Below are 12,867 nucleotides of genomic sequence, written 5' to 3'. Positions count from 1 at the left end.
AAGGGGGCAGGTCACTTCATCTGGCCTTGCACTGAGCCGCTAGGATAGCTAACTTGGAGGAGGCGATGTGTCCCTGAGGGGTTAAACTCTTTCTTTTCTGGGCTAGTAACAGAGAAATAATATGCAAATATTTCTAGTCTAAATGATTTCTAAAGTGGATGTCAAGGAAAAGAGGATTGAACTTCAGTCCTTCCTCTAATAGCTTTCTATCAAAATATAACCCACATGAGGAGTTCAAAAACTGAATTAAAGGATGCTGTCTTAATATCATATGGTATGACATTTTATATTCTAAGCCACGAGTGACCCAAAAATGAGGACGGTCTTCTGCTTTACTCAAATATTCTAGAGGCCAAACGTTTTATTTAAGGTGCAAAATCAATAAATGTGACTACATGGTGAAATAAAGCACATTCGCAAAACCTTTGGAACTATTTTCCTTTTGATTAAACACGGTACACATTTCCAATGCCCGAAAATTATGTGGTACCCAAATAAAGGTAAGACCTACACATTAAATGAAGAGAAAATCTCTAATAATTTATTGACCTTCAGTTTCACATTGTGAAAAAAAAAATGAGTTTTACAAAACTTCAAAAATGTAGTAGTAGCAAACAAGTACATATGAACATGAACATTTTACTTCTTCAACTTCTACAGTTTTGTACGTGAACCACATAGTCAATGGCCAAGGGAAGGATATTATGCAGATCTAATCACTCTTATTCAGACAGGTGTCAAGCCCAGAGAAAAGGCGCTACACAATTATACCAGAAGTGGAAGGCTGCCCTTTGTTATCCGTTTCTACAGCAACCAGCCCACAAAATAAGAAGAACCTTCTCTGTCTTATGCCAAGGTTTTTGTGTGTACTGTGCTGTGAATTGTATTTGCTTCAAAGTGCGGGACGTTTCACAGGGTGAGAATGGTCAAGTAGTGAGTCCAAATGCCTACATCAATTCAAAGAGAGAGTCCAGAAAGTTCTACAGGCTGGGGGCCCACCCTTACCACAGCTCCCTCTGGCTCACACACAGTAATTAATAGAGGATTCAAGGACAGGCCACAACTTTGAAACAGCTGCAGAAAATTCATTGCGCTTTCAGAAGCCAGGCAGTGACACATACATCTCTAGGCAGATTTGCATCATAAACTACAGAGCTGTAACTGCTACAATCTAACGACACTGACGATGCCGCCAGGGTACAATTAGACATTTGCCTTGCTCAGAACGCATCTAGGAACCAGGGGCTGACTGCTTGAAGGTATTGTGATCCTTTGCTTCCAACGGCTCATTTACTTGGTCCAACTATAGCCCACTTACTCATGGCACGGACGGACATTTACAATTAGTCTAAAGTACTACGCTGGAGAGAAATGCTAAGGATTTATCTGTCATTAGACAATGCAAACACACAATGTAAAAGGGTTTCATTAGCCTTAAGCTCTATTTTCTAAAGTACAGCAATGTGAGAAACGCAGACAAAAGCAGTTCAAGCTGCAAACTTCGGTCTTCCCCAGATACCTCCAAGGAAGCACCTACATGAGCCTAGCACTAATACCTACCATAGCACGTGCTTATCAAACAAGCGAACAGGCAAAGAATGTATTCACAACTAATTTCCACCTCTACAGGAAAACCTCTCCACAGGGGCCACTGCTTACAACTTGTTGGTGTTTTGTGGCCTAATGTGTCACTTCTGTACACCAAAGAGGTTTTGTTTTTTTTAGAGATTTACCTAAGGGTTAGCACTAAAGTATACGTTGTGTCAACATGAATACTGACCTGGAGAATTTTTTCCACTTGCTAAATCCTGCAGCAAGAACAGAAAACAATGGATCCAGGTCAAGCAAATCTGGCCACTGAGCTTACATCTGTGATATTTGTTTTTCCCATTAACTGTGGTTATGGCAGAGCATTCTCACAGGGTAATAAATAGATTAAATAAATAAACTTTGGACAATGCCTTTACCTGTGCCCTATATACAGAATTATTCCATAGAATTTTCCAGGATTTCAGGATATTACACAAGGAAAAAAAATTGTTAAGCAATTTGGTCCTTTCCAAATTTCAGCAGCTGAGAGTGAATTAGATACATCTGATGGGAGGGACAAGGGCCAAAAAAATGCCTCCCTTAACCCCATCAGCCATTAGCACAACCACACCCCATGAAACCCCATTGAAAGTTGGTTGAGTTTAAGAAAAGTCATCTCCACGGTTTTTCTATCTCTAGGATGTCATTTAAGTTTCTTATAATCCTTCCCTGTCTTGACATTAAAAAAAAATTATAAAATAAAAACTCCCCTCCCCACCCCACCCTCTAGTTATACTCCACATTTTAACTCGAAGTTCTCATTTTTGTGCAGCAAAGCACATCTCTACAGCCACAAAATGTGCAAAACATACAACCATTCACACACGTCCATACACGTGAAGACAACTGTAAGCATTGTTTCAGCATGCAGGCATCAAACAATAAATAGCTAAATCTATAACAAATTTCTTAACAGCCAAGGGAAAGTTTAAAGTCACTTATAAATAGAAAAAAACATCTACCAAATGGCTACCAACAATGTCCCCATTGTTCAGAAACCTTCCTGGGGAGCACAGCCCCATAGAGATTAACAGAGAGTCCAGTGGTCCCGGTCTTCAGCCAGCCCAGCCAGCTTCCCTCCTGGACCCACAGTTGGGCTTTGACTCTCCAACAGCAGCTGGTGCGGAGGCTTCAAGCGGGCTCCTTGGAGAGAGGTGACAACCATTTCAAATTTTACACATAAATGGTGGAGCCCATGGAAATCAAATGCTGAATATGGTACAGCAAGGGAAAAGGTCCAGCTTTTCTCTCCCTTTGAGGGGCTGATCAACGCTGACATTAATCCACAATTACAAGACAAGGACTAGATCACAGGTTCACGCATTCATATTTAAACCATGTGCTGCTCGCACTGAAAATCCCACCCCTCCCTCACTCCCTTCCTTCATGACCAGTTAGAGCATTTACAAGGTGCAGTGGACTTGGAGTCTTGTAGCAATTTCTTTTCTTTTTTTTCCTCTCTTCATTCAACTTGGCCTCTCCATAATCGAAATCTTGTGTTCTCAGCAAGTGATGGAGAAAGCTAAAATAAGAGGGGAAAAAAAAAAAAAGAATGAAGAATTCAGGTGATGCCATAGTTTGAAAACTTTTGTCAGAAGCTATAAAATTACAAAAACAAACAAAACACACACACACACACACACACACACACAAAAACCCAAAACTTCAATCTCTGGACAAAGCTGGGCAATATTGCTTCTGAAGTCTTAATTACATGTTCAGTATGACCTATACAAAAATCTGTAAAATATTTGCTGTAAATGCACATACATGTGCATGCATGCATTCATGCAGATGAGTGTCCCAAGAAAAACCAATAGAATCTAAAGGACTTTCACTTCCTTTCTAAACAACTGTATGTTCCAAGTCAAACCAACTTGTCTAGGTACTATTATGAGTTGCCATCTTCCATTCCTGACGTTAATAAAATTCCATTCTGTAATTAAATAGAGCCACTGAAAAGTGATTACTAGGGAGTCAAAAGAAGGTGATCCCTGAGCAAACACCCTCCTTGGCCCATTTACTATAAAGGATTCCATATTAAATGTATTGCCCACATAGAAGGTAGACATATTAATCCTCTTATTTAAATGCATCTCTGTTATTCATTATGGCAGAAATCAGTCTCGTTTCTTTTCACATGACAACATACCAGGCCTCGATGGCCCAACGCTAGAGTTTATTCTCAGAGTTCATTAGTCCATAGTTAAGAATCACAGCTATGGTGTATAACAGCGCCATTATCTACAGAATCTATCGACATCGGGCATGAATATAAAGCCAAAGGACCATAACCAGGCCTGGCATTTCCTCACACAGCTCTCACTCTTCCCGTTTGTTTACTTCTGATTTCATAAAGGGACATTGTGCAGAGGGCTTAGTCTTTACAACACCCACCCTATCTGTTCACGGAGTACATCTGCAGCCCGGGTCTAGGAATCTGTCTCCCTATAGCTGTAACTCTAAGTATAGACAAAGGGGACTCTGGAGGGGCCACTCATTACTTGCACTGAATTCTTCCCACTTTGCTTTTGTGTTTGCAAGTCTGATTCATTTCATTAGTTGTTTCTTTTGGCTCTTTAAGAACAGTGATTCAAGTCTTCAAGGCATTCCTTAGACTATAGTGTCACCCCCTTACCCCCCACCTCTTTGACAACTATGTATAACATCCACCCCAAAGAATGTATCTGTAATAATATAAATTTTCAGGACATCACATACTTACAACAGAAAAAGAAAATCTAAAAGAGAAGAAAAAAAGCAAATCAAAGTCCAAGCACTATCAGGCTGGGGCCATGCAGCACCATGAAACAGAGGATAATCAAAGTAATTTCCTTTTTGGCCCTCCCACCCACTGACAGAGCAGGAGGAGACAGTTAAGATCTCCTTGGAGGACTGGCTTTTTTAGATCTAGGGAAACTTCTGTTAACACTGTATTAATTCAGTTAGCACCTACATGTAACTGCTCCCAAGCGCAGGACCGATACCAATCCAGCACCTCTTTAAGTCACTCCATCCAGCTTAAATATTTTAGCACTATCTTGTACGTAGTAAATTTTAGACATTTAACCAACATCCTCCCTGTCGGAAACTGGAGGAGTGGCTTTGATCAAGGGCTTATGCCGCCCTTTAAAGGCAGCAAACCTAGCCCTGTCAAATTTCGTTTTTATGTGTGTAACTCTCTCGCTGGTAAGCACCAAGGGTGAAGAGGATGTTGTTTCACATATAACCTAACACTTTATTTGCTCAGTTTCCCAGGGACTAAAAGTGTGTGATCAGGTTCCAATTTCCAGTATAGGGTGAATTCAAGAGTCTGCCAACATACTCACCCTGGGAAGAAGCAAAAAAATGAAGGATAAAGGTGACAGCAGATGAACAGCCAGAGAAATCTCATTGTCCTACCACACACAAAACTAATTCCACTGCCATACTGCAGAGCAAATTCCACTGCTACACTGCCGAGCAGGTTAGGGTCTCAATTGAAGGGGGAAAGAAAAGGTACTGGACTATATATTTTCACCTCTTTTTCCCCTCTATGTTTATCAGTTCATCCAAGCCTGAGTCAGGACAGATCTTCAAGAGAGTTTTAGTTCAAATCACCCAACTGACTAAGCTGCAACTTGAAGCCTAGAAAGGCCTAGAACTTAAAACTATGACTGAAATACATATGTGGTCTTTTCTTTCTACCTCCGTTTCCTGTGTTCTAGGCATCCCAGCCAGTCTGCCAAATACCATGTTTGATGTACTGCTACCATCATGGGCAATTTTTATGGCTCTTCTCTGCAAATATAGTCAGTTCTGGACTAACACCCAACTAAGCATGCTTTTAATTGATGCCTTTGCCTATGAGGTTCCTTAAACCTGCATTAGAGTTGAGTCATGCATTCATATCTCAAATGAAATAACCACTTTCAGAGCATTTGTTTATTCAGGATTACTGAGATGCCAGCAAGGCTGCAAAAACCAGTTTGGTGCAGGACGCTATGAGGTTTCCGACTGTTCCTGCTCCTTTGAAGGAGTTTCATTCCTAGGAAACATTGCATTACTGAGAACTCTGCTACCTGTTAACAGGCTGGAGGAGATAACTGAAGAAATGAAAACAAAAAGCAGAACTGTGCGATGCAAGTGAGGCCAATTTTAATGATGTTTTAAAATGAGCTATAAGAGATGGGTAAGGAAAAGACAAATGGGGGAGGGGTGGCAGATGGCATGGTGGTTAAGGCAGCTGGACTCCCATGGACTGACCACTGTTTGAGTCCTGGACCTGACAGCTTGCTTTCTGACTCTCCTCTCTCATTGTCTCTCTCTGATCAACTTCAAAATTAATTAATTAAGGATGATGAATAGATCTTTTTTAAAAAATGAGAGGAAACTGTTTTTTGCTTAACTTGTAACTACCCCTCGTTCTTTTCTTCCTTTTGAAGTCCCTTTCATATGTGAGAAACACACTACCGGAGAGAAACAGACTCAAAAGTTTTCAAGTAATGAGTTGACTTTCATTGTAGTTCCTCCGAAGCAGTTATTTTTTTCTCTTATTAGCCATAAGCCCATGAATCACCAAAACAAATTGCCACATCCCATGTGCTCTGTGCTACATTTACACAGGCTTAAGCAATCCCAGGGCCAGCCCTAAGAATCCTTACCAGCAGCAAAGTGGCCATGAGCTTTATGAATGCTGAGCTGTGCGGACCAGTTAATGACTTGAGCCAAGAGTATGATATACGCTCAAGGACACGAGACAACCATTATGTACTCAGATGCCTGATGCAGAAACACAACTTTTGTTGGCCCTGACAATAGGGTCACAGGCTGACTGATAAATTCTGAAAGGATGCAGTTAGGGTAGTTGCCCGGCTCTGTGTGTGTATCTGTACATTAAGCAAATTGATACAATGTAGGTATGATCTATTACGAGGAGGGATCTAGGTTTTTCTCTAAAGTTAATGAATATCCCAAAGAGAGTTATTTTCTTGAGGAAAAAAAAAATTAAATACGCTAATAATTAGTTTTGGAGAGAATAAACCAGGAATGGATCTGAATAATGAATTTTTTAAACTCTTTTCATTCCAGAAAGGATCTGAGGAAGTGAAATCTGAAGATCAACGAAGTCTCTCCAGACACAGTAAAGAAGCTCAGGCTTATTTCAGCAGTGCAGCAGGATGCTCAAGTGCTTACACTCAGGAGACAGACTGCCTGGATCTTCCTAACCAACTCTACCACTTACTAAGCTCTATGACCTCGGGCAATTTCCTTAGCCTCTGTGTGCATCCGGGTTTTTCATCTATAAAATGAGGCTAGTTATAGTATCTCACAAGGTGGTTATGAGGATCCAATGAGACGATCCATGTGTCACACACGGCACCATTGCAGTTCTCCCATACACGGCAAGGGCTCAAGAAACATTAGCTGGCATTACTAACAGGAGTCAGGCTGCTTGGCCTGGCTATATATTAGAATCACTGGAAAGCTTTCTAAAAATGTTTGTGTGCCACCGCAGACCAAATGAAACAAAGTCTCTGGGATGAGCAGTTTTGAAAAGCTCATTGGGAAACAGAGGCTCAGCAAAGGCTGAGGCCTCACCGGCTTCTGTCACGGAGAGTTGCAGCTGTGGACAAGCCAAGTGTTTAAGTTCTTGGGGACCAGGATTGTATTTTTATAGTTCTTGTTGTGCTTTGTGGCACAGGCTCCACGAGTCATGCCTCACTCCACAGTGAACTTCCACAACGAGCCTAATACATGTGTATTTACATCTACAGCCCAGTCCACGAGTCATGCCTCACTCCACAGTGAACTTGCACAACGAGCCTAATACATGAGTATTTACAGCCACAGCCCAGCCAACTTCTTACCTCATACTCACCTTTAGGATGGACTGCATTTAAGAAGGCAGATGTTTCCAGGTGCTGACAAACGCAGTAGGAATCAGGGAGTATGGGACTGTGGTTATGCTGTTCCACACATCTAATGTTGGATCATAGCAGTCCAAAGTCTTGCATCGCTGAATGCCAAAGTATCCTCCAACCACATAAAGTTTGTTTCCGGAGGCCACAGCATGGCAGCTCATGCGTTTTGCTGTCACATCTCCCACCTTGGTCCACTGGTAAGTCTCACTGTTGAATTTATAAGCAGAGCAGGCGGAGAACTCTGTATCTCCCCCCATAATAAAAATCTGGTTCCCCAGCACAGCTGCTGCTGTGTAACGCCAGGGCTGGGGACAGGTGGCCGGTACCGTCCACCTGTTTTCACACTGATCGTAACACTGAACCTTGGGGAGCTTATCATGACTGACGCTGGTACCTCCGAAAGCAAACAATTTGAGTTTGGCACTCACGACTGCGGCGTTGCTAACGCCTTCCCGCAGTGGGGCCACCATGGTCCATTTGTTGGTTGTGGGGTCATAATGTTCTACTTGCTTTAGAGAGACGGAGGGAGAGGCCGGGAGGCAGCCCGTTGCAGCCGTGTGCCCCCCGACCACATACAGGCAGTGCTTCAGTTCTGCAGAGCCATGGCCAAACCTGGCCACTAGCATGGGAGCAGCTTTGGACCACTCCTCATGCAGGGTGTCATACACCCAGACATCTTTCGAGACTCCATTCTCAGACCCTCGCCCTCCAGTAATGTACACTTTGCAACCAATTGCACATGCACTGAACTCTTTTCGTGGACTGGGGATGTCAGCCTTGGGAATGATTTCTTTGGCCTTCTGGTCTACCAGATATAGCTTGTCACACATGAAAGTCTGTCCTCCCAGGAGGAAGAGGGCATGGCCTGTTTTCCGAGGCCGGGCACAGAGACTGGTGACCACTCCATCATTCTGCAGGATTTTCAGTTTGCACCTGATGGCCTCTTCCACGATTTCCTTACTCTTTCTCTGCTTGGTGATGAGTTCCTCCATGGCCACATTCTCCATGAGATAGATGGCTGGCAGGAGCGCCAGCCTCACCGTCTGCAACAGCTCGGGGAGGTAGCAGTATCGCTTCTTCAGGTCGTAGCTGATCCAGTTAATTGCAGACTCGTACACAAGCCTTTCATCTTCTGTCTCCAGTTCTTCGCTGGACAAGAGCTGCACTACCATGTCCTGGGGCAGCTGGAGGAAATCTTCATTCTTCCTAATGGTTTGGAAGTTGCTGAGACACATTCTCCAAGAGAGCTCATACAGCTTGGTGCACTGGTGTGCATCGGACAGCAGCAGCATGCCCAGGCAGTTGGTGGGATGCAGGTTCTTCTCCAGGAATTCTGCACAGGCATCCCGGATGTCTTGGAACTCCAGCATGTCACCAGCTTCCAAGAGTGATTCTGCATTTTCTTCATTGATGATGACCCGGGAGGAGTATGCATAGTCAAGAAGCAGCTCCAAGACTTCTGGGTGGATGGAATTGTCAAAGTTGACTTCACTGTCCTGGCTTTCTTTCAGGCCACCACTGAACATGGCTTCAAAGTAGCGGCTACATGCTGCCAACACTGCCCGGTGGCAAGGGAAGGTCCTATTTCCAGCATGGAGAAGGACATCGGTGAAGAGCCGCTGCTGGCGTAAGAGGTTCAAGTGAGTAAGGACGCTGTCAGCATAGGAGGACTTGTGGAACAGGTAGATGTTAATGGAGCCACTGCTGGCCCTGGACTTGCGGTTCTCATGCACACTGACTGACATTTTGTTTCCTCTCCTAGAAAAAAAAAAAACCATTGAAGTGATGCTTCTGATATTCAGAACAGCAGAACAAAAGCAACAATCACATTAGACAAAGAAAACAGAACACTTTGTTGTGAGTGCTGCTGGTGCAGCCTACTGTTCTGAACAGTGTGTGGCCATTCAGAACAAAATCAGAGGCAGCTACCTGGAAGGAAAGGCCTTCGCTGCGATGCTATTGAGCTATTTGAACTGTACACTGTTTACAAAAAGAAAAAAAAAAAAAAACCGCTTAAGAGCAAGTTCATCTTGGGAAACCTGATTGCCAACTTTTAGAATATTGAAGTCCTTTAGAATAAAAGTCAGCAAAAGTCAAGAGGAGCACGAGCTCGCTCTCCCGGCTCCCTGTCCCAGTCCAGCTGATTCACTGGAGGCCACTTAAAACTCCAGGCCTCCTGTTCTCGTAACGCCAGGATGGGCACGCCAGGATGGGCACTGGTTGTAATGCCCTATGCAACATAAAGCCATGTGTAAAACAAACACCCGCTAATTAATTCCATTAAGAATTCCTTTGGTAAGCACCAATCTCCCTGTATACACTGTGAATGGGAAGTGTGAGGCCAACTTGGGCAATGAGCTGACCTTTACTTCAATGTTACAGGTAATTTCTAACCAGACACCTGTGCCACAGCCGAGTTCTAAAAGCACCCCTATATAAACACTACCGTGTATCAGCCAGCTTTAGTGAAAGTGCTGAATTAGATTCTGGCCACAATCACCACCCATCTTCCTGGCTCTGGACAGCTTCTAAAAGGAGGATTTGGCACATAAAAGGGAGAATATTTTGAGTAGCAAGCATGCTATTTCTCTATCCTTCCTGCTCTATATTAATTCTTGGAAAACCAGTTGGCAGAACAAAGGATCCATCCACCCCTCTCTTTTGATTAAATAGTGTATCACACCAGGACTGTTCTTGTGTACCTGCAAATGTTGGCACCTGCCTATGGAAGTTTGACATGCAGACATTGCTGCATTCAAATGAAAAAAAATGCAAGCACATGTGTGTGTGTGGTTAGCCATTGTTAATTCAGGACCACCCTAGAATTTATTTGCTGACTGATGTGCTTTCCTTGGTATCGCAGTAGAAATTCTAGTGGACTATAATGCTATCTGTTGGCATTCTTTAGTAAGAAAAACAAATAAAGCTAAAAGCTATAGGAAATGCCCATTATCTACCTTCAAAAATGGAATCGCAGACACCCTCCTTACCCCCTTTTACACTACCCCTCTGTTACTTCAAAGGAAAAAAATCCTCAAGAACCTGCCTGTCCAAGGATTCCTAAGGAAGCTGTTTATCCTCAGGGTAAACTATGTGGTTACAGTATCTATTCGAAGCACAGAACAGTGGGTTCTTACAGCACAGGTGAAACAGCCTGTTTTCTTCAGTCATTCAGGTATTTTTTAAATTTATAGTCCAGGAATTATTAACGAATGCAAGTGGATAGTTTGCTGCAGCTGTATGGGCTAGAATTCTGAACTGTGCTTCTCCAACTACCAGCTGGGAGACCCAGCACAGATCACACAGAAATAACAAAGGCAGGGGTCAAACATGCCCTTGACGCCACACACTATTAGGTCATGTAACTTGTTTTCTTTTATTTTTAGAGTGTTACCTTTTTGTTATGAGTAAACACTGTTCAGTTGTGAGAAAGTAAGCAACAAAGTCCTAGAGCGCTCCAGTGTTAAGACTTTACAAAGCACCCTGAAGTCTCCATAGGGACTTGGAATATGAAAAAAGGTGAAGAGCCAAACATCACTTCCACTGCCAGCTAAGCCTCTACCTACATTCTGGTCCATTTTAACCAATGCCCAGGGCTGTGCAGAATGACCACTGCCTGCTGTGAACCTTTGTGAAGTATTAAAACAGCTACTGGTGTCCTTGATGCTCCAACCACTGTAGCTGTCATGTGAATTAGCACCTTCAATGGGGAACATTTTGTGGAAGAATTTAAGTGAAACCTCAAAAGACAGTCTAAATCCTCCAGTGTAGCCTCCTCTTCTAAGGCTAAGTGAGTGCAGCTCTCACTGAGGAACGAGGCTTCCTGCACAAGACGCACAAGTAGCAGTGCCAGCACACTGGGCTGAATGATGCTGGGCCCAGCACACACTGCCATGAACATCAAATTCGGGTGGCACACGACGACATTCCCAGCCAGGCTTACACTTAAAACAGTTTGTTAAGAAGACCTTAGGATACAGGGTCTGCACCTCTCTGCATCCGGTGCTTCCACTCCTGTATTTTCCAGGTTAGCCCATAAAGCAAGAAGGAAGAGCCTATTTTTGTCCTCTTGGATACCATCCAGATGGAAAAGCACATCACAGTCAAAAATCGAACATTCTTGCAACAATATTTCATTAAAATAAGAAGTAAACTCGTCAGACCCAAGAGACACCACTCGGTTTCTCGTTTTAAATTGGGCGAACATCAAAATTTCACCAGAAACCATTTATGCAGTCACTCAACATACCTTCAACATAAAATGAATCACCCTTCCAGCATTTTTTAAGCCCCCAGAGATGGCATTTGCATACCAAGCAAGTGGCCAAGAACACGCACACATATACTTAACCTGCGTCTACAAAGAAGCCGGAGAAAAGGGCTGCTATTATGGCGAACATCAAAAGGGCTTCTAGTTACAGTAAGTTCAGTTCACTTAAATCTCCTTACGCAGGTTCTCCGCCTTCGACAGTTAGTGCTGCACCTAGTCTCTCCAGGTTTGAACCTGATCTCAATCCAACCAAAGCAGAAACTAGGCAGATTTTTCTCAGACATTTACATTACTGGTAATAATAGAACGTCACAGAGATCTTGCTAACAGAGATCGGGTTTTGTCATATAGTCCCCCTGTAACAGTTACGAGGCGATTGAACACACTGGCCATGCCTGTGAGGGCGACAACAAATTGCATGTCAAACGAGTTCCCTGGTTCATCTCCACCCCGCCCACCAATTCCCATCCTTCGAAACTAATCATGTTACACTACAAGCCAAATACCTGCATAAGAAACTAGTTTTTCAGAAACCAGTTTTCATTCATTCCCTCCAGACACTCTGCAGCGGCGAACGTGCCGGTACGAGGGTGTCTGAGCTTAGTCCCAACTCTCCCCCAGGAGGGATGCGGTGCAACGTGGACCAACCATCCCGCGCGCTCGGCGCTGGAGGCTGCGGGGAGCGCCGGCGCGGCATCTACCTTCAGGGGAGCTCTGCCTTCCGCCGAGGAGGGAAGCTGGTCTTGTCCCTGGACTGTCTCCTCGCTCCGCTCCCGGATCGCCCAGGCTGCGCTGCCGAGGGGAAGCGGTTCCGCCCCTCCGGCGATGCCGGGCTCCTGCTCGCTGTGGGAGGGCAGCGGCAGGCACAGGTCTCCGCACCAAGAACAGCTCCCCCTGGCCAGAGTCGGAGCCCTCAGCGGCCCGGCGCACGCTCACCCCTAGAGAACACACCCCCGCAGCCCAAGTAGCCCCTGAAACCCGCGGCGCTCGCAACAGGTCCTGGGCAGAGACGGAAACTTACAGCAGTGGCGACTGCCCTCGGCGCACAACCGGCTGGGTACTTGCTCCGCTCACAGGCGGGGAGGCGACGAAGCCGGCGTCTCA

The 12,867-nt window shown here is 44.3% G+C and overlaps 1 protein-coding gene across 1 annotated transcript; it reads right to left on the bottom strand.

The window, feature by feature from the left end:
- Positions 1 to 519: 519 nt before the first annotated feature.
- On the bottom strand, positions 520 to 12,861 carry ENC1 (ectodermal-neural cortex 1). Its single transcript, XM_006167795.1, has 3 exons — positions 12,785 to 12,861; positions 7,451 to 9,251; positions 520 to 3,112 (listed from the first exon to the last, which is right to left on the bottom strand). The coding sequence occupies exon 2, from the start codon at positions 9,236 to 9,238 to the stop codon at positions 7,469 to 7,471; it is 1,770 nt and encodes a 589-aa protein (XP_006167857.1). The 5' UTR covers positions 9,239 to 9,251; positions 12,785 to 12,861; the 3' UTR covers positions 520 to 3,112; positions 7,451 to 7,468.
- Positions 12,862 to 12,867: the final 6 nt, after the last annotated feature.

The sequence above is a fragment of the Tupaia chinensis genome, unplaced genomic scaffold, assembly GCF_000334495.1.
Source record: "Tupaia chinensis unplaced genomic scaffold, TupChi_1.0 Scaffold145093_1, whole genome shotgun sequence".
Taxonomy (NCBI): domain Eukaryota; kingdom Metazoa; phylum Chordata; class Mammalia; order Scandentia; family Tupaiidae; genus Tupaia; species Tupaia belangeri.
Note: the sequence above shows the minus strand (reverse complement) of the source record. Positions and strands in the feature narration are given on the sequence as shown.

Coding starts and splice junctions, on each gene's coding strand:
- ENC1 (XM_006167795.1), bottom strand. CDS start 9,238: ATGTCAGTCAGTGTGCATGAGAACCGCAAGTCCAGGGCCAGCAGTGGC.